This window comes from Phodopus roborovskii, unplaced genomic scaffold (assembly GCF_943737965.1).
Source record: "Phodopus roborovskii unplaced genomic scaffold, PHOROB, whole genome shotgun sequence".
Lineage (NCBI taxonomy): Eukaryota > Metazoa > Chordata > Mammalia > Rodentia > Cricetidae > Phodopus > Phodopus roborovskii.
This window is the reverse complement of record NW_026126407.1, coordinates 4,621,788-4,641,023: the sequence shown is the minus strand read 5'-3', so window position 1 is coordinate 4,641,023 and position 19,236 is coordinate 4,621,788. Positions and strand designations below refer to the sequence as shown.

Genomic DNA, 19,236 nt, shown 5'->3' with positions numbered 1-19,236 from the left:
GCAACCCCGCCCGCCGGAAGAGGGGGCGGAACCGCGTCCCCACGGTCCTAGAGCCCGCCCTCGCGCCCCGCCCACTCCACAACCTCTGAATGCGGTCGCTCTCGGGACTCTGCCCAGGCTTCCAAAGTTAAGTCAGCCTCGCCCACCCCCGGAAGCTGGGGCTTCTCTTTCCCGTTGGAACCGAGAGCGTGGCTGAGATTCTTCCAGAAGTGGGGGGCCTCTTGCCTGTCTGGTCGCACCACAAAGACTTGGCCCTTTAGAAGCCACCTTATGGTCTCCTGCGCCACACGCCGCCCAGGGACCCGTGGCTCTAGCTTCCAGGTGCTAGGCACCGAAGCCTGGCAACAGGATCCGAGAAAACCCGGCTGGAGCAAGGAAGCAGGGCTGGGCGCTGGGCCAGCAGAACCTTGGCCCCAGCCTCCGGCCTGACTGCGCCCACATTCCTCCCGGCCGCTGCCCTACAACCACAGTCGGGCCCAACCCAGTCTTGAGGTGTCTAGCAGCCACCTCCGCCCCAGAAGAGACCATATACCAAGCAGGCATTTGATAATTTTATTGGCGCTATTTTCAAACCTTTCAGAAATGACTGGTCGAGTCTGGCCTGCTACCTTTTTTCCTCAGTCTAGGTCTGGGAAATGGCCTGGAGTAAGGGACAACCTTCAGCAGGGTCCCCTTAACCATTCAATAGCTCCACCACTCCCTCCCTGGGCGGTGGGGGGGAGCCCTCCCAGAGGTTTGAGCAAACCCCCGCCTCAGGAATGACAGAAATGGGGACTCCCTTCGACCTATCAGCCTCAAGCTATGCAGGGATTAGGCAGGCCTAATGGCCAGTCCAAACAAGCCCTGGCTTGCCCTACTCCAAAGCTTGGCATCAGTCTCCACGAGGACACCACACCGCTAGCCTGGGACTTCTTTCTAACCCTGCTTGGGGTGTGTGTTTATGTGTGTGTGTGTGTGTGTGCTTTTTCAGCAAAGGCTTTAAAGACTGCCCTGCTGTTAATTCCTGCCAGACTGGAGCCTGGAGACACTTAAGTAAGATAAGGAGTTGGGGGGGGGGGGACGGACTTGGAGGAACAAAGTGGCCTTCAGTGGCCTTTCCACCTCACTGATGACACAATCCAGGACGCTGGAAACAGTGGTTCCTCAGGCACCTGCGTTTTTCAGAACACTCAGAGGTGGTCTCTTGGATAATCCTGTTGCCTCAGGGGGGAACTGGTTCGTCTGTGACCGCTGAGGAATATCAAAAAGAAGTTCCTGCAGCCCTTCTGGAGGCAATGCCTATAGCAAGCATCCTGCACCTTTGATCTCATTGAGCCCTGGAGCCAAAACCCTCCTGCCAGGCCAGAGATGGGGACTTAATATCAACTGGATCCAGGAAGTATTAGAAGAAATGATTCAAGTGAGGCCTAGAGAGCAGCTGTGACAGCCCTTGCTCACCCGGGCTGGAAGCCTGGTGTTTTACACATCTCCTTCCTATCCCCACTGGCTGTGATTTCACTTTGCTGGGGGCAGAAGATTGCTCTGGGTAATTTGAGTTGTAACTACTGAGGATGGAGTAAGGAGCAGAGGAGAGCTGGGTTAACCCCATGGTGTGGGTGAGACAGGAAAAGGAAACTCACATCGAACAGCCAGGAGAGTGTTCCCATGGCAGCAGGACACTGAAGTCACCATGTATGGAAGAGTCTCATCCAGCTGCACTGGCCTAGGGAGTCCAGCATCCTCATCCCTCCTTCCCAATCGACCTCGGGCTCCTTTGCCCCAAGAATACACTTCCCCTTCTGCCAAGAATTCAAGAGAAGGGGCACAGCCCAAGCTAGCACCCCAGCACTAGACAGTAAGAATGACTCCAAAGGGAAGCACTGAGCATCAACTACCACATGCTTGCCATGCCCACTCTCAAGCTGCCCACCCTCACCTGCCCCAATGGCTACAGTGAAGGCATCCCCACAGGCCACCATCACCATCTTGATGCCCTCTAGGCCTTGGACCCGACAGGGCACCCTGCTGGCCCGGCGAGAACTGGTGCCCAATTGCCCGTGCTGATTGCTGCCAAAAGTATAGCAGTCACCAGAGGCTGTGGGGATGGGAAGAAAACATAGGAAAGAACACTTGAACAGAAGTCTGGAGGAGGCCAGGTGAATCCCCCTTAGGCCTCCCAGGCCTGAGTCCTACTCACTAGTAACAGCAGCAGAATGAGCAGTGCCCAGGTCTACACACAGCAGGGGCTCCTGGTCCAGAGGTGCAGAGCCCAGTGGTGAGAAGCTCAGGGCCTCCTCCACTTGCTGGTGGGGATCAGGCTCCTCATCCAGGGACAGGTGATCCAAGCCTAGCTTGTTGAACCTAAGGATAGAGTCAGAAACCGTAAGTTTGTACAGGCTGCCTTTCTCCCACTACTCACAGACAGATCCTACCCTGAGCTGAACCAAATAATAGTTTCATCCCTCTTTAGTTCTGATTCTTGAAAGAGGGAACCAATGAGGACTGGAATACTTTGTAGCTAAAGAGGGTAGAAAGGCAGGCCTATCCCTTGGATGCCTCTACTTACCTGTTACTTCCACAGGCCAGGACCCTGCCAGGCAAGGTGAGGATCATGGAAGAGTCAATACCACAAACAACTCTCTGAGCTTCCTGTCCTACGGGTATAGGCACCTGCTGGGGGCAGCTATGGGACTCCCTAGTGCCTAGTCCCAGCCTCCCTACAAAAAACAAACAAAAAATCAAGGAGGCGTTAGTTTGAACTTTAAGGATGATAATGCCAGGAAAGGAGAATGAATAAAGGTTGGTCTCAGCCCAAAATGCTTTTCTAAGGCCCTACTGCTGGTTGACAGCCTTTAACGCCTTGCTTATAATTCCAACAGCAGCTAGGTGTAATGGAGCAATGGAGCACACCTCTAATCAATTATAGCACTCAGGGCTGCCATGAGTATGAAGCAAGCCTGGGCTACAGTGATTCCAGACTAGCTGAAGCTACAAAGCTAGGTTCTACAGGCCGGAGAGATGGCTCAGCAGTTAAGAGCACTGGCTGCTCTTAATAGAGGACCCAAGTCCAATTCCCAGCTCTCACACAGCAGCTCACACCTGTCTGTAACTGCAGTTCCAGGTACTCCAACACCCTCACACAGAAAAAAACATGCAGGCAAAACACCAGTGCACAAAAAACTATTATTTGAAAACAAAAGTTTTAAAATCCTAACACTTAAAAGGCTGAGGCAGCAATAAAGGAAGTTGTGGGTGAGACTTTGCCTCATAAAAAGAAAAAAGCTCTATCCAAATGCCACCTGCCTCCCTTTAATTTCAATGTTAATCTTTGATATAGTCCTGGTGTCTTCCAGCATCTCCCCCATCCTGCTCCAACACACACACACACTTTCTACTTGAGACCTCCAGGACAGGAACCCATCTAAGACATCACCATGTTAAGTACCTAGTCGGGTGGGTTGTGAGTATAGGTCATACGTATTAATATGTGCACAGTTTGAATCCCAACACTGCAAAGACAAGTACTGTCAGAAGAACAAAATGTCCCTTATGCCATAAGCCTGAATGAATACACTTTTTGGGGTTTTTTGTTTGTTTGTTTTTGTTTTGAGACAGGGTTTCAGTCAGTCAGTGGTGTTACATACCTTTAATCCCAGCATTCAGGAGGCAGAGGCAGAACTTTGTTAGTTCAAGGCCAGCATGGTCTACAGAGTGAGTTTCAGGATAGCTAGAGCTACACAAAGAAACCCTGTCTCCAGAGGAGGGGAAAAACAGAGACAGGGTTTCACTGTGTAGCCCTGGCTAATCTGGAACTTGCTATCTAGACCAGACTAGCCTTGAGTGCTGGGATGAAAGGACTGTATCACCACATTTGGCAACAAATCGTTCATCTTATCAGTTCAACACCTAACAAGGGGTAAACACATGGAGCTATGAAATAATGGTTTGTCCAATGGATGATCGGAACAGGAGGAAAGAACAGGAAGGAAAGAGTGGGCCATGGAGAGGAAGATGGGCAAACTGAGGAACAAACCATGATGGAGAAAGCTGTGAGAGGGACCCTGCAGGCTGTCGCTGGCTTACCACCATCTCCTCGGCCCCAGGCAAATAGTTCTCCATCTGTGGACAGGGCCAGGACATGAGAGGCACCACAGGCCACCTGTACCATCTCATAGCCCAGCAGGGCTTCCACAATGGTGGGCTAGAGAGAGCAAGGAAAGTAGGGTGATTGAAGTGTACCAAACTTGCCCCGCCCCTCTCTGAAGCAGGAAGTTACAAACTGCAAATTCTCAGGTTAACTGTCTCTTTACCGCCAACCACACATTCACATTCACAGCACGCAGACATAGCAACAGGCGGGAAGCCATTAGGGAAGCTTTCTGTACTTCCCCTGCTCTGACCCACAACAGGTGCAGCCTGGGAGATAGTGGGGCATGTGGCCCCGGGGCTCCCCAGCCCCCAGTCTGCTATCGGCCCCCTGCCATCCTCTCACTTCTCTTCAGAGAACATGTATCACCCACCTGGTTGATGTCAGTGAGGTTGCCATGGCCTAAACACCCGTTGCTGCCACTGCCAAAGGTCATGATGATGCCTCGGTCTGGGAGGAAGACAGTGAGAAACATAAGAGAGGTAGATCTGCATTTCAGGTAGTTTGGTTCATTTACAGGTTGGAGGAGGGAGATAATACTGGGAGCTAAGTGGGGCATAGCGGTGCATGCCTTTAATTCCAGCACCCAGGAGGGAGAAGTAGGTGGCTCTCTGAGAGTTCCAGGACAGCCAAGACTACATGGCCATCTTTACTTTATCTTAAAAAAACAAAAACCTGGGATTGCAACTCAATAGTAGAATGCTTGCTCACCATACACAAGGTCCTCAGTTCAGTCTCCAGTGAGGGGGGAATTGAAAGGAGGGAAGATATTGAAAAGGGGCTGGAAGGGCAGGATGTGGGGGGAGGCATAGGTAGTCTCCTTCCAATGTGTAATTTTGGACTAGTGAGAGAGAGCCTTACTTTCCCCATCTGTCAAATGGGGATATTACAACATGTTCACTGCCAGGCCTACTGTGTTGCAGTCAGCAAACCCCAACTGCTACTAGATAAAAGCAGTAACCCTTAAAGTGAGAGATTCATTAATTGAGCCATTTGGGATGAGAGAAGTTGCATTGTCTGGCTTTCTCCTATCTCCACAGAATATTTTCCCCTGACAAGCTTACCAGTCAGGCAAGCCGTGAACAGGTCCCCGCAGGCCACATGTTTGATGGTCACACCCGACTGGCCCTCCAGGAAACGTGAGACGAACTGGGGCTGGGGCTGCTCCACTGCCCCTGGGAGTAGCGTCCCTCCTCCAGTGCCTAGGGGCGGGGCCTGCAGGGGAGTGGGCGGCGCCTGAGGATCCCAACTCCACTTCTGGTCTCCCACCCTCACAGAAAGGAGCCCAAAGCCAACCTGACCTCCCATAGGATGAGGCGACCAGAGCGTGTAACACCAGCCTTCTGTGTGCGACCTGCGGACACCTGGACCACTTCAGTGTTGAGCATCGGGAGCCTCAGGGGGACGCTAAGGCCCCCGCCCCATGCATACACCGAAGACAGTGGCAGTGGGATGGCCGGTCTCATGGGTCCCCGGGGAATACCTGCAAGGACAGTTTGAGGCCAGTTAACCTAGTGGAAATGGTAGGGAGTTCCCTGAGCTCCAGCGGTTGGTCCGGACTCACCCCTGCATCGGGCGCTGGTGGCTCTGTTCCCTGTGCTGCCAGGGGCCATGGGTGGTCCTGGGGCCAGGGACTTCTCTGACCTGCAGGATACAGAAGGGCCTCAGGACAAGTCCTGTCCCTGGCAATCCTACTAGGTGACTACATAATGAAGGGTTAGCTCTAGACCTCCTGTGTTCCCATTGGATGCCCTCCCCTGAGGCCCAGAGCCCATCTCCCTGCACAGGCCTCCGCATACGGACGCTGCCCACATCCGTGTGGAGGTTGAGGAGGGCCCGGATGCAGAGGGGTTGTGCCATGATGTGGCTGAGGGGTGGCCGCTGTGCAGGCTCCAGGCTGAGCAGACTCAGGACAAGCTGGCGCAGCTCAGGGCTGTACCGGTCAGAGATGGGCGCAAAGGTGCCACTCATGATCTTCAACACCAGGGCTGGCAAGTTCTGTGAAGGCACCACATGTAGGGATGGCCAGGGTGCTAGGTTCCGCTAGTAGGTGGGGAGGGCAGTTCCCCCACTGAGGGAACAAAAACAGGTCTACCCTCAAGACACCCAGTCCCATCAGAGAAGGCAGAATGGAAACAGAGTCTGACACTACTTCAGAACTTCTTAGTCTGATAAGAAAGTTTCAGCTATGTCCTCAGAAATCCCAGGTGCTTTAGGAACCTCCAGGTTTGCTCTTGGGAATGTTTCTAATCTGACAGAAGAATCAGGGATCACATCCACTCCCTCAGGAATTCTCAGGCTAAAACAGGACTCAAGCCCTACCCTAGTCTGAGCTGAGCAAGGGAGAGAGGCACAGCCCTGCCCTAGGGTAACCAACGAGCAGGTGAGGGACTGACATGACTCAACCAGCCACAAGAGAAGGAACACAGAAGTGGTCAGAGCTATGGCAAAGGGGTTGGGAGTTCTGAGTCCCTGAGGGGTGTCTGTACTCACCGCAGCCTCAAAGGCTCTCTTGAGACTGGCCAGCTCATATAAGACACAGCCCAGAGCCCAGATGTCACTCTTCTGGTTGTAGGGCTTGCCCTCACACAGCTCAGGGGAGATGTAGCACGGAGTACCCACCACCTGCAGGAGGGAAGTCTGTATTACAGTCCTGGGAAGAGAGGGACAGAGGAGAACTTCTCAAAGCAGGCCAAGGGCTTTCTCTTGCAGGCCCACAGAAGGAAAGAGGAAGAGGCCGGAACGTAGAGCAAGCTTCAGCACCGTGTAGGCCTTGCTCTTGCTGCTGAGGATCTTGGAGATGCCAAAGTCACCGATTTTGACGATCATGCGGTGTTTGTCGAGAAGGATGTTCTGGGTCTTGAGGTCCCGGTGCAGGATGAGGTGGGTGTGTACATGATGCAGTGCGAGCAGGATCTGCACGAAGAAGTGAAGGATGGTCTCCTCCTCCAGCAGGGAGTTGCAGCGCTTCTGGATGAACTCAGCCAGGGTGCCACCTGTGGACCAGAGAACGGATCAAGACCCACATTGCTATAACACAACAGGACACTGGGACCAGAGAGGGCAAGGAGCCTGTCAGGGATACACAAGTGGGGCCACAACACTATACCTCTGCCCTTCAGCCAACTCTGACCCAGAGGGAAGCCACCTCATGCTGTCCAGATCTCCTGGAAGGAAAAGGTCCTGCAGGCTGAGGCAAGGCACCTGGCCTACCTGGTGCGTATTCCATGGCAATCATGAGGGCCTTGTCTTCTAGAAAGTTCTCATAGTACTCGATGACGTTGGGGTGGTTGAGCAGCTTGAGCACCTGGCACTCATTCTGTGCTGCCTGTCGCTCTTCCTTGGTCATCTGCTCTACTGGGATCTGCTTAATGATCACCAGCTTTTGGTCAGCCTTGCGCAGACACAGGTGCACAATCCTAGGGACACAGAGCAGAGCAGGTGACAGCTAGGCTTAGGGCAGCCTGTAGACCACATGCTCTTTAGATGACTGAGCTTGCGCATGGTGGGCATGAGCTTGGGCTGGAAGTTCAAGGACAGTGTGACAAGACTCCAGCTTGTCAAGAAGAGAGGTCTGGAGCAACGGCTCAGCACCCGTGTCCGCAGGCTCAAAACCACCAGTAACTCCAGCTTCAAAGGGTCTGATGGCCTCTTCTGGACTCTACAGGTGGCATTCACTCACTCGGAAAATTTAAATATTAAAAATAAATCTTGGGGTGGAGAGATGGTTCAGCATCAGGCTGCTTTTCCAGAGGGCCCAGGTTTGGTTCCCAAAACCCACATGACAGCTCACAACTGTCTGAAATTTCAGTCCAGGGGATCCAACTCCATCTTCTGGCTTCCTCAGGCACGAACATGGTGAATATGTTATGTGCATACTAAATACTCATGCATATGATATAAAATGAAATCTTAAAAATCTCAGGCTGAAAGCCTGGCAGTGGCGGCGTACACCTTTACTCCCAGCACTCGGGAGGCAGAGGCAGGCGGATCTCTGTGAGTTCGAGGCCAGCCTGGTCTACAGAGCTAGTTCCAGAATGGGCTCCAAAAGCAATACAGAGAAACCCTGTCTAGAAAAACCTCTAAAAATAAATAAATAAATAAATAGTGGTGTTGCATGTATATAATCCTAATAATCCTAGGACTCTGGGAGATAGGACAAGAGGAAATGGATTTCAGGATTTCAAGACCATCTTTAGCCACATAGCCTGAGGTCCACGAGACCCTGTCTCAAAACAAGGCCAGGAAGCTGACTCAGTGGGTAGAAGGTATTTACTGACCAAGCCTCATGACCCCTACATCCCGAACGCATCCATTTGGTAGGAAGTCATTCCCATGAGTTGCCTTCTGACCTCTACACTCATGTGAATGGACTTGTGCTGGGGCACGCCTTTAATCCCAGCACTCCAGGAGGCAGAGGCAGGAGGATCTCTGTGAGTTCAATGACAGCCTGGTCAATAAAGCAAGTCTTACTACAGCCAAGGACACAGAGAAACTCTTGTCTAGAAAAACCAAACAAAAACAACAATTTTAACCTCCTTATGACCTATGTAAAACTGGGAAGTTTACTTTTGTTGTTGTTGTTCGAGACATGGTTTCAAAGCAATTTGGAACCTGTTCTGGGACTGGATCTGTAGCCCAGGCTGACCTCCAACTCTCACAGAGATCCGCCTGCCTCTGCCTCCCAAATTGGGATTAAAGGCGTTCACCACCAACCAATGCCTGGCTAGAATTTAATTTTTTTAAACCTATGTTTTCAGTTTTAGCAGCATCACTTCTTTATATGTAAATCTGTTCAATGCATTCATAAGCAACTTGTACTCTCATTTACAAAAGAAAATTCTGTTTTTGTTTTAGGCTTTTAAAAATATTTCACACGCATAAATTTTTTGCCTGAATGCATGTATGTGCTCACAGAGACCAGAGAGGGTGTTGGATCCCCTGGAACTAGAGTTTCATATATTTGCAAGCCACCATGTAGAAATTTGGAATAGAAATGGGTCATTTCGGGAAAAAAAAGTGCTCTAAACCACTGAGTTATTTTGAAATAGTTTTACTATATAGCACAGGATGACCTTGAAAACTCATTGTGTCCCCCAGCTTGACCTTGAATTATCTATTCTCAGCTTTCTAAGTGCTGAGATTCCAGGTTCCTCCCCTCCCCTTTTGGCTGTCCTGAAATTCACTTTTTAGGCCAGGCTGACCTCACACCAAACTCACAGAATCCGCCTGCCTCTGCCTCCCAAGTGCTGGGATTAAAATCCTGCGCCAGCTCTGCCGGAGATACCAGGTTTCTGAAATTGTTTTCTGAGTAGAGGTCTGTAGAAAGAACTGAGATTTTAGAGCTATCGATAACTGAACTGCCTCTAGCAATGACAATTTCTTACTTAAAAAGTGACCTCTGCCCAGCATTCAGGAGGCAGAGGCAAGCGGATCTCTGTGAATTCAAGGCCAGCCTGGTCTACAGAGTGCCTGGACATACAAAGATACACAGAGAAACCCTGTCTCAAAAAACAAAACAAAAAGTGTCCCCTGGCCTTCTAAAACAGTCTCCTTTATTCCCATCACTAAAGCTCTAAACTCTACATAGCAGACATAATGGCACTTGGTTTAGTTTCCTAGTGCTGGGGATCAAATCCAGGACCATCTAACACTGGGCTACAGCCCTAACCTGAGGATGTCCTGGTAAAATCTACATGGATCATATTAGGTCACTCCACTGTTTTTTTGTTTTGTTTTCCAGAGACACAATCTTATAGAGCCCAGGCTGATTTTGAACTTGCTATGAAGTACATACATTTAAAGACCTTGAAATTCCTATCCTCAGGTTTCTGCCTCCAATGATGCTGGGATCACAGGTATGCGCCACCACACCCCATTCCAGTTTTAAAATTCTTCCCTGGTTTGGGGTGAAGCTCTATGATACTGTGAGTTCAATCCCTTCCACAAACAAGAACAAAAAAATCCCTCTCACCTTTATACTTCAACTTCACCTCTTACTCTGTTTACAAGATCACAATCTGGTCCCGCCCTCGGTGACAATCACATTCTTTGCCTTGCCCACTACATTCCAACTACACTAGTCTTTTTCTCAGTTTCTTGAATGCTATGCTTATTTTCCTGTTGAGGATCTTTGCAAATGCTGCTTCATCTGCTAGAAGAACTCTGCCTGTCCTAATTTCTTTAAGTCATGCTAGACGGGAGCATGATACACATTCTCAGTCCCCCTTTTTTCTTTTTATAAAGTTTGAGATGGGTAGCATTAAGTTGCCCAGACTGGCCTTCAGCTAGTTATGTAGTCCAGGCCTGCCCAGCATGTACCATAAAAACTGGCTTGTTGTCTTTTTTTTGGAGACAATCTCTATGTAGACCAAATTGGTCTCAAATTCACAACAATGCTCCTACATCTGTTACCAAATACTGGAATTACAGGCATATACCATCCCACCTGGTGCTCGGCCTCTTAATAACTCTCCATATCTGTTCAAACTTCATTAACTGGTTATACAATATCTTGTCTATTTGAATCAATTATGTGCTAAGTAGGTAAAGGGGAAGTACCCACGCCTGTTTTGGTCGCAACTGTATATATACTCCGGGAAGTCTGACCTGGGCAGCTAACGCTCATTATCAGCATTATTAGCAGCAAAGAACAAGCTATCAGTGGAAAGAACTATATTCCAGGAGCACTGGCTAGTCTGGTGGGCGTGATTTCGCTCCGCCTAGACCGAAGGACTAGCTGTCTGGGCGGGGCATCCCGGAGTAGCGCTCTCGCTTCGGGGCGGGGCCAGCAGGCCCAGGATTTCTTAATAAGAATTGGGGTTTATTTTCTTTTTCCCCTACTATTTCCTCCCCAAAGCCCTGGCTCACCCGAAGGCACCTCTTCCCACCACTCGAATCCGCTCGTACTTCTCCATTTCATGTCTCTGATACGCTTCAAGAATTCCCGTGCGGCGCGTGCGCGGACCGCCCACCCGGGAGCGCCGCCCCCTAGATGCAGGACTTTCGCAGGGCGGAGCCGATGGGTCCGGGGCGGCTGTTAAACTCCGCGCCTTTTCTTTGACTGTAAATCGCTTTTTCCCAACGGCCCTGCCCCCCAACGAGGGGCAGGAGAGTGGACATTCCGGGTTTCTTGGCGGGCCGCTCAATGCTCAGCACTTTGCACACGCGTAACTTGGCATAGGTCGTTCGACTGGAGCGATGTGGCGGTGCTCACTTAAGTTGCCCCGCGCAAACAAGATTGTGCCCCAAAGGTCGAATGGGAGTGGGAGGCGAGGACCGAGTCCCCGCTGCCTACTTCAGGAACATGAAGGGATTTCTTCCTGGCATGTGAAGGATAAACCGAGAGCGTGCTGTGTGAGATGAGAAGCGGGGGTTGCTTGGTGTTTGCCAAGGGAGAAACCGGGAAAACCCCAGATGGACAAACTGATTCACCTGGAGAGTATGTGACGTGGTCCCCTGGTTGTCACACCTTCTCAGCACCGCGCTCTCGGCTTTTCAGAACCACGAACAAGACGCTGCCCTAAGGGGGGGGGGCAGCCCTCGGTGCTCATCTCGAACCTCTTGGGGGTGAGATGGGAATGGAAGTAAACCTCCTCTACCCGAAAGTGTCAGGGTGGGGGAAAACCCGAGATGGTTCTGCGCTTCTGCCCAGAAATAGTAGGCTAGTTAGTGTCACTGCTAGAGTTTCTTTCGACCGGGTTCAATTTAATCCTTATTCATGTCACCGCTGCTCTAAGGGAGACATAAGACCCTAGTATTCAGGAGGTGGTCGTTAGCTAAGGGTTAACCTCTTTATTTCTGAATGGGTGAGGAAGGCGTGGGAAGGGATGTTTATCTTTTGTCCCCGCCCCGCCCCAAACTAGCCTACGTGGAAAGACTGGAGGGAACCTGCGGTCACTGGCTCAGGCCGGAGTAGGCTGGTAGACAGCGGCTTGGGAACTTGGGAGCACAAAAGGGGGTAGACTGCTCACCCAAAATATCACACCATGCTGTCACTTAGTAACCGTCTGGGCCTTGAGTGACCCTGGAGCCCCATGGGGGTTAATGTGTAACCCTGGAACCATCAGGGGAGACAACAAACACCCAAAAGGCTTTCTTTGGTCCCTGGGTGTCCGAGCTCGGGTTTCTAGGGTTTTTTTTTTTCCTTTTGAAACACTGTTCTTCTAGTGCCCACTTTCTACTCGCGTCCTTCACCTTCACCTCCCTAAAGTACACCCCTTCATTCCCCGCAGCTGCTCAAGCCTGCTGCTTTTCCTCCGGGTCTGCTTATCCCGCTCCGCAGAAGTGCCTTACTCATTGTAAGGCGGGTTGGAGCCCGTACCACAGTGAGGTCAGCCTGACACCTAGTGGCCAGAAGTCGCAACTGCTCCAGGCCACTGCCCTGGAGAGAGGGTCACCCCAGCTGTCTCGGCAAATCCGGAGCCTTCCCCGCCCCAGCCTCCAAGGAGCCAGAAGAGGGTTGGGACTGTCTGAGGGAGGACTGTGACAGCCGCTAGGCTCTAGGAGCCCAAGAGCGGTGGGGAGAAGAGGTGTGATGATGGGTGACTCAACAGTTCCTAAGCACCATTCGCGCGGGGCGCGGGAGAAGCAGGTAAACACGTCGGTCTAGGAGAGGAATCGAGTCTGAGCAGAGCCTTGATCCGAAGCACCGCTCCTGATCCCCCAGGACCAGGATGTGACTGACCCCGGTGTGTGATGGTCCCGCCCTGGAAAGAGTTGAGAGGAGCGTTCTCGCGGTACCCGCCCAGGGTGTGGGAGCCGGTGGCCGTAGAGAAAGTGGCGACGTATGCTCGAGGGTGGATGAGGACGCCTTCGGCTGTCGGGAGGCGCCAGAGAGGGGTGCTTCGGCGACGATGGCGGGGACAACCCCTTCGCGCTCGAAGTCGGCGGGATCCGGGCGGGGCCCCAGGGGACACGGGGCTCGCGCCCTCCTCTCGGTAGAGGCGTCCGAGGGGCGGGGGCAGGCGGCGGGGCGGGGCGGGGGCGCGGGCGGCAGGGGCGGGCTGAGGCCTCGGCGGGAGCGCGGGGAGGAGCGAAGGGGCCTTGAGGGCTCCGCGAAACTGTGGGTCTGGCGGCCCGCGGCAGAGGTGATCGTGGCTCGCTGGCCAGAGACTGAGTCGTTCTCAGAACTGCCGGAGGAGTCGGCCTAAAGGGCGGACAGACAGACGGCAGGGAGGGCCAGCATGCACCTACTGTTGCACCCCGCCTGGCCGCTGCTCCTGGGCGCCACGCTGACCTTCCGGACACTCCGGCGAGCGCTCTGTCGCCTGCCTCTGCCTGCTCACGTGCGTTCCGACCCCCTGCGCACCTGGCGTTGGCACAACCTACTCGTCTCCTTCACCCACTCCATTGTGTCAGGGATCTGGGCACTGCTGTGGTGAGTGAACAACCCGGGGTATTGAGATGTCCGTGGGATCTTTCGCGGGGTGCTCGGGCCGTTCTCCCTGTTGCTATTCCCATCACTCACGGGTGAACAGTATCTCACCTGATTCCCTGTTTGGAAAACTACCCAACCAAGAACGGCTGTGGGAAACCCGAGGTACCTGGGCTTTGGCCAAGCCCCTCCTTACTCTTCAGTCAGCCAATAGTGGGCAACCAGAGTGCCCTGGGACTGGCAAGTGTTGGGGGAGGCGAGGGTCCTCCGGGAGGCTGCAACCGCGAGAATGTCCCCTTTCTCCTTTTCAGCATATGGCAAACCCCTGAAATGCTGGTGGAAATTGAGACGGCATGGTCACTTTCTGGCTATTTGCTTGTTTGCTTCTCTGCAGGTAGGTTGTGCCCAAGGAGGCCGAGAGTAAGAAGTTTGAAGGCGGGTAAGAGTGTTCAGTCTGTTCTTTTCTCCACCCCTCCACTAGGATACTTCATCCACGACACGGTGGACATCGTGGTTAGTAAACAGACCCGAGCTTCTTGGGAGTACCTTGTTCATCATGTCATGGTAAGTAAGAAACCGGTGATGTGTTAACAAAAACGTGATCACAGAACCCTTTGAGGCAGGGAGACCATCTCACTAAACCCACCAGGGTACAACTTCCAGTTTGCCTTGACTCACCTACTTACTATCTAGGTAAACAGACTAGGAATGTCATACAGAGCTAGATCCTAATGGACAAAGTCTAACCCTCCTGTGTGTGTTTGGGTGGGTGGGACTTAGCATTTCTCAGGTGTTTGATGAGCCCAGAAATGCTATGGCACCTTTGTGTTCTTGAATCAGCCCTCGTCCTGTCACTTATCCCCTAGGCTATGGGTGCCTTCTTCTCTGGTATCTTTTGGAAAAGCTTTGTTGGTGGTGGCGTCTTAACGCTACTGGTGGAGGTCAGCAACATCTTCCTCACCCTAAGGATGATGATGAAGATAAACAACGCACAGGATCTCCTCCTCTACCGGGTCAACAAGTATGTCAACTTGGTCATGTACTTTCTCTTCCGCCTGGCCCCTCAGGTCTACCTCACTAAGTTCTTCCTGCAGTATGCTGGCCAGAGGACGCTGGGAACATTTTTGTTGGTCATTCTGCTAATGCTGGACTTGATGATTCTCATCTACTTTTCTCGACTGCTCCGCTCTGATTTCTGCCCTGAACGTGCTCCCAGCCGCCAACACAAAGACAAATTCTTGACTGAGTGAGAAAGGATAACCCAGGACATGTGGCAGGGACAGCCAACAGCTTTGTAACAAACTAGGGCTCTGCCTCAAGCCTGGGTGTATTCTGGGGCCAGGCTTCCCACCTTGAGCCTACACCCACACTATTGAAAACACTAATAATGAAAGCTCTTCTCTGAAGTCCTTCTTGGGCAAGGGGTGAGGGAAGCAGACCAACCGGTTGGGCACGGTAGGATGGGAAAGGACAAGACACTGTCCAAAAGCCAGTCAACCCACACCACCCTGAAATGGATGCTGACAACTCTAAAATAACCCCTCTGGTATTGGTTTCACAACAGCCAAGGATAAAGGAAGGAACTCTTGTAAAGCCTGTGCTCTGAACCTGATGTAGGCATGTTGATGAACAGCTGTCTTAAGTAATGAATACCTCGGGCACTTGAGCTCTAGCATGAGAGCTGAAAGGGGGGGGAGCAGTTGTGGTACACCCCTTTAATCTCAGCACCTGGGAGGCAGAGGCAGGCAAGGTGGATGGATGAGTTGGAGGCCAGCCTGGTCTATGAAAGGCTCAAAAGCTACAGAGAAGCCCTGTCTTTTGCTCAGAGCTGGGAGAGCACTTCCTAGCACCACCCCTTACACATAAGCAGTTAACTTAGTGTGTGTCCCAGAATGGCCATGTCCCCAGCCCAACCAGAAATCGATAAAAAGACAAGGAGAGTAATTTATGGTGAAAAAGTGTGTATTTGGAATTAGCCAGCTGGACTCAGTTTAAATGATCCCAATCTGAAAAACAAACAAAAAAAGGAGGTATGTTGTGGAACTGAAAGGTTAAGTGAGCTGGGGTGGTGGCAATGGGGAAGGTGGGGCTTGCTAGTACAGGTTGACTGGGTACAGATATACCACCTGGACAGGATGCTTACTTTGTTGGCAACATCCAGAGCATCATAATCAGGAGCCAACCGAACATACGCCTTCTTCTCTCCATCAGGCCTAAGTAGGAAAGGCAGCCTCAGAGCTGGGCTCTCAGCCTGAGCCCGCCCATATCCCCTCCCTCCTCCCCCCCTGCATCAGTGGTTCCTTTGATAATGTCATCCTTTTCAAGCATTGAGTTTCCATCATTTGCACAGAGGGGCCTAAGAGCCACCGCAAGCTTTCTACTACCTGCCTGGCCCTGCTCACCTTATGAGGGTGTTGACTTTGGCCACATCAATGTCATAGAGTTTCTTCACAGCCTGTTTGATCTGGTGCTTGTTAGCCTTGACGTCCACAATGAACACAAGTGTGTTGTTGTCTTCTATCTTCTTCATGGCTGACTCAGTGGTCAGAGGGAATTTGATGATGGCATAGTGGTCAAGCCTAGCAAGGATGAGAGGAACAAAATGGAGTAAAGTGCTCTGGGCACATTATCCAAGAGGGGCTGTACTTTTGGAAACCAAGTCTAGGAAAGAGGTGCATCAGACAATAAAACACCAATCATCTGTGTCAGACTTTGGTCGCTAAACAGTGTCATCACATGCACCTGGAAGTCTAGGGGTCCAAACTACCCATTTAGAGCCAAAACTTGTATGTATGTTGTCTTGAAGGGCCCACACCCTTTGGAGTATCTAAAGAATCATGCTTACTTGGTACACATTTACCCACTGGAGTTCCATGTTAACTAACACTTTACTATGAGGCCAGATCCCAAAACAGCACAAAAGAGAGAAGTCTGCGCTTGGTGTTAAAGATTGGCTACACTCTACAGATTTTTCAGGCAGAGTCCTACAATGTAGACAAGATGTCCTCAATCCAAGAGCCACCAAGTTCACACACACACCCCTTCACTTCCCAGGCTGGGTATGACCTTGAATGTCAGATCCTCTTGCCTCAGCCTCCTAGCATTTACCATTACACAGGATTACGTAGTGCAGATTGAACCCAGAGCTTCAGGAGTTATACCGAATGAATTACATTCCCAGTTCAGGAGCCAATTTTTCCTTAAAGTTCTGAGATGTCAAACTTTACACATAACAACATTCACGTCTCTTTCAGTACATACATTTCATCCAGTCCTCCAAACTTCCATTGGGCAGTGTTGACATTTGCTTAACTGAAAGTTAATTTCTACACAAGATTAAGAGGCCATCACTGCCCAATGCAGATAAACCAACCCACTCCCATTATCACTCACACGTTCCTTCCCGCAGAAAGTGCCTAGACCCTTGGAAACTTGAGACAAGCAGCGTCTCTGAAGTAGACATTCATATTGATCACGTTAATCATTAACACAAAGATCCCAGTTTCCACTACAGCAGCACATTATGTGTTTTGTAAGGCAAGCCAGTGGGCGGGTAGTAAATTAGCAACCCTAATGCCTTACAACGTACTAGTGGGTACGGGGTCAGTACTGACTTGTTTCTCCGGGGCGCGCTCTTCCGAGGGTATTTGGGCTGCCTCCGGAGCCGCAGGGTCTTGGGCCGCCGGAAGGTGGGTGACGTGCGGATCTTCTTCTTTTTATGGCTGTGGACGCCTTTCAGCACTGCCTTCTTGGCTTTCAAGGCCTTCGCTTTGGCTTCGGCTTTGGGAGGGGCAGGAGCTGAGAGAGAAGGAAACATAACTACAGTGCAGCACTCATAAACTGATCCCTTCCGGCGACCCTGTCAACACGCGCATCAGTGGTTCCTTTGAAGACATCATAGGTCTCAGGACACTAAATGTTTTCCATCATATGCACGATCCTGCGGGCGAAGACAATTAACCCGGAGTGACATCAAGTTGATGCGTGTAACCCCGTTTAACATGGAAAAGGAAGCCATCCGTGTAGGGTTGGGGACACGGAGCGCCACCCTGTGGATGTCAAGTAGCTCCCCAAAACCAACTGCCTGACTACCGGTGGCGAGTGATGCTGGCCGGGTTGCTTCTCCAACTCCCTTCCATTGGAACCAGCCCATGCGGCCTGGCCCACGAGAGCCTCATACACAGCCACGTAGGCCTAATCGCGATAGTGGCTCCAGAGAGAGTAGCCCATGGCCTAGCCCAGCGGTCATCTTCCCCGTGAGTCCGCTCTGCGAATTTCCCAGGCCAAACCGCCACAACCCCATGCGGCAACACACCTTCCTTCTTCGCTTTCGGCGCCATCTTGGCGAAAAGGATTTCCGATCCTCGTTCCCATGAGCTTATAGGATAAAGTCTCATCAAAGCCTCGCGATAATTTATGCATAACGCTGATTGGACGAACAGAAGTAGAGGGCTTTCTGGGACTTGCAGTTCCATTCAATTTCCTAGAGAGCTAGATCAAGCATGCGCCACCCCCTTCATAAGGTCTTAAGGCTCCTTGGGAGTTGTAGTTTTTTTTTTGTTTTTTTTTTTTTTGTTTTGTTTTTTTGTTTTTGTTTTGTTTTGTTTTGTTTTATTCCGGAGACAAGGTTTTTCTGGGGAGTTGTGGTTTATAAAAAAAATCCATGTTTATTTCTCCAGGCCTAACCTGTGGGGGGGTGGTTATAGCACCTGCCGGTTCAGTCTGGTCCCTGACACTTCACTTCTTGAGCAATTTCCAGCCTTAGGGAAGAGGTTTGCAATGTTAAAAGCCAGTACACTACCAACTGGCAAGAATGCAATTTGAGGGATTGGAGATCATGTACTTTGCCAGGTAGTGGTGGCATACGCCTTTAATCCCAGCACTAGAGACGCATAGGCAAATGGATCACTATAAATTCCGAGGCCAGCCTGGTCTACAGAGCTAGTTCCAGAACAGCTATGGCTGTTACACAGAGAAACCCTGTCTCAAAAACCAAAACAAACAAAAGTCATGTACTTCTCTTTCGGAGCGCCTGAGTTGAACTCCCAGCAACCATACCTCTGTGAGCACACACCCACACATAAATAGCATTAGAAAGAATTTTTAAGCTGAATGTGGATTGCATATGCCTTTAGTTCCAGCAGTTCCTGACCTAGACTGCATACCAAGTTCTAGGACAGCCAGAACTACATAGAGAAACCCTGTCTCAAAAAAAAAAAAAAAAAAAAAAAATAATCTGAGCATTGTTGTTGCACACCTATAATCCCAGCACTCAGGAGGTAGAGGCAGGCAGATCTCTATGAGTTCAAGGCCAGCTTGATCTACAGAACTAGTTCCAGGACAGGCTCCAAAGCAATACAGAGAAACCCTGTCTTGAAAAACAAACAAATAAATAAATAAAATCCGTGCTTGGTGGGTTGTCACACAACTGTAATCCCAACACTAGGAGGTAGAAGCAGGCAGATATCTGTGAGTTCAAGGCCAGCCTGGTCTACATAGCAATTTGCAAGCCAAGCAGTTATATGTAGGTAGACCCTATATAAATAAATAAAACGGGGGGGCTGGAGAGATGGCTCAGATGTTGACAGCTTTGACTGCTCTCCTAGAGGTCCTAAATTCAATTCCCAGCAACCACATGATCTATCATCAGTTCTGATGCCCTCTTTTTGTATGCATGCAGACATAACATTGTATATATAACAAATACTTTGGGGGGGGGTTAGACCGGGTTTCT

At 50.9% G+C, this 19,236-nt stretch overlaps 3 protein-coding genes and 3 non-coding genes across 7 annotated transcripts; 1 reads left to right on the top strand and 5 right to left on the bottom strand.

Moving 5' to 3' along the window:
• Positions 1 to 538: 538 nt before the first annotated feature.
• Positions 539 to 11,108, bottom strand: Nek8 (NIMA related kinase 8). Its single transcript, XM_051179930.1, has 15 exons — positions 10,997 to 11,108; positions 7,340 to 7,545; positions 6,890 to 7,122; positions 6,620 to 6,751; positions 5,916 to 6,124; positions 5,691 to 5,770; positions 5,428 to 5,609; positions 5,191 to 5,341; positions 4,500 to 4,576; positions 4,063 to 4,180; positions 2,546 to 2,696; positions 2,177 to 2,340; positions 1,916 to 2,074; positions 1,620 to 1,778; positions 539 to 1,230 (listed from the first exon to the last, which is right to left on the bottom strand). The coding sequence occupies exons 1-15, from the start codon at positions 11,041 to 11,043 to the stop codon at positions 1,202 to 1,204; spliced, it is 2,097 nt and encodes a 698-aa protein (XP_051035887.1). The 5' UTR covers positions 11,044 to 11,108; the 3' UTR covers positions 539 to 1,201.
• A 2,057-nt stretch (positions 11,109 to 13,165) lies between these two features.
• Tlcd1 (TLC domain containing 1) lies at positions 13,166 to 14,895 on the top strand. Its single transcript, XM_051179889.1, has 4 exons — positions 13,166 to 13,505; positions 13,814 to 13,896; positions 13,984 to 14,066; positions 14,369 to 14,895. The coding sequence occupies exons 1-4, from the start codon at positions 13,312 to 13,314 to the stop codon at positions 14,750 to 14,752; spliced, it is 744 nt and encodes a 247-aa protein (XP_051035846.1). The 5' UTR covers positions 13,166 to 13,311; the 3' UTR covers positions 14,753 to 14,895.
• Positions 14,896 to 15,450: 555 nt separating this feature from the next.
• Positions 15,451 to 17,967, bottom strand: Rpl23a (ribosomal protein L23a). Of its 2 annotated transcripts, XM_051179887.1 has the most exons (5): positions 17,818 to 17,967; positions 17,117 to 17,300; positions 15,905 to 16,081; positions 15,646 to 15,715; positions 15,451 to 15,508 (listed from the first exon to the last, which is right to left on the bottom strand). In XM_051179887.1, exons 1-5 carry the CDS (start codon positions 17,897 to 17,899, stop codon positions 15,494 to 15,496), a joined length of 528 nt encoding a protein of 175 aa, XP_051035844.1. In that variant the 5' UTR covers positions 17,900 to 17,967; the 3' UTR covers positions 15,451 to 15,493. The 2 variants fall into 2 exon arrangements, with proteins under 2 accessions (XP_051035844.1, XP_051035845.1); XM_051179888.1 differs by lacking the exon at positions 15,646 to 15,715 and having other exon boundaries at positions 15,457 to 15,508.
• Positions 15,788 to 15,850, bottom strand: LOC127219933 (small nucleolar RNA SNORD42). The gene has a single exon (XR_007834348.1). It is a non-coding gene; the product is annotated as a small nucleolar RNA SNORD42 (small nucleolar RNA).
• On the bottom strand, positions 16,174 to 16,245 carry LOC127219868 (small nucleolar RNA Z17). The gene has a single exon (XR_007834301.1). It is a non-coding gene; the product is annotated as a small nucleolar RNA Z17 (small nucleolar RNA).
• On the bottom strand, positions 17,372 to 17,438 carry LOC127219932 (small nucleolar RNA SNORD42). Its single transcript, XR_007834347.1, has one exon. It is a non-coding gene; the product is annotated as a small nucleolar RNA SNORD42 (small nucleolar RNA).
• Positions 17,968 to 19,236: the final 1,269 nt, after the last annotated feature.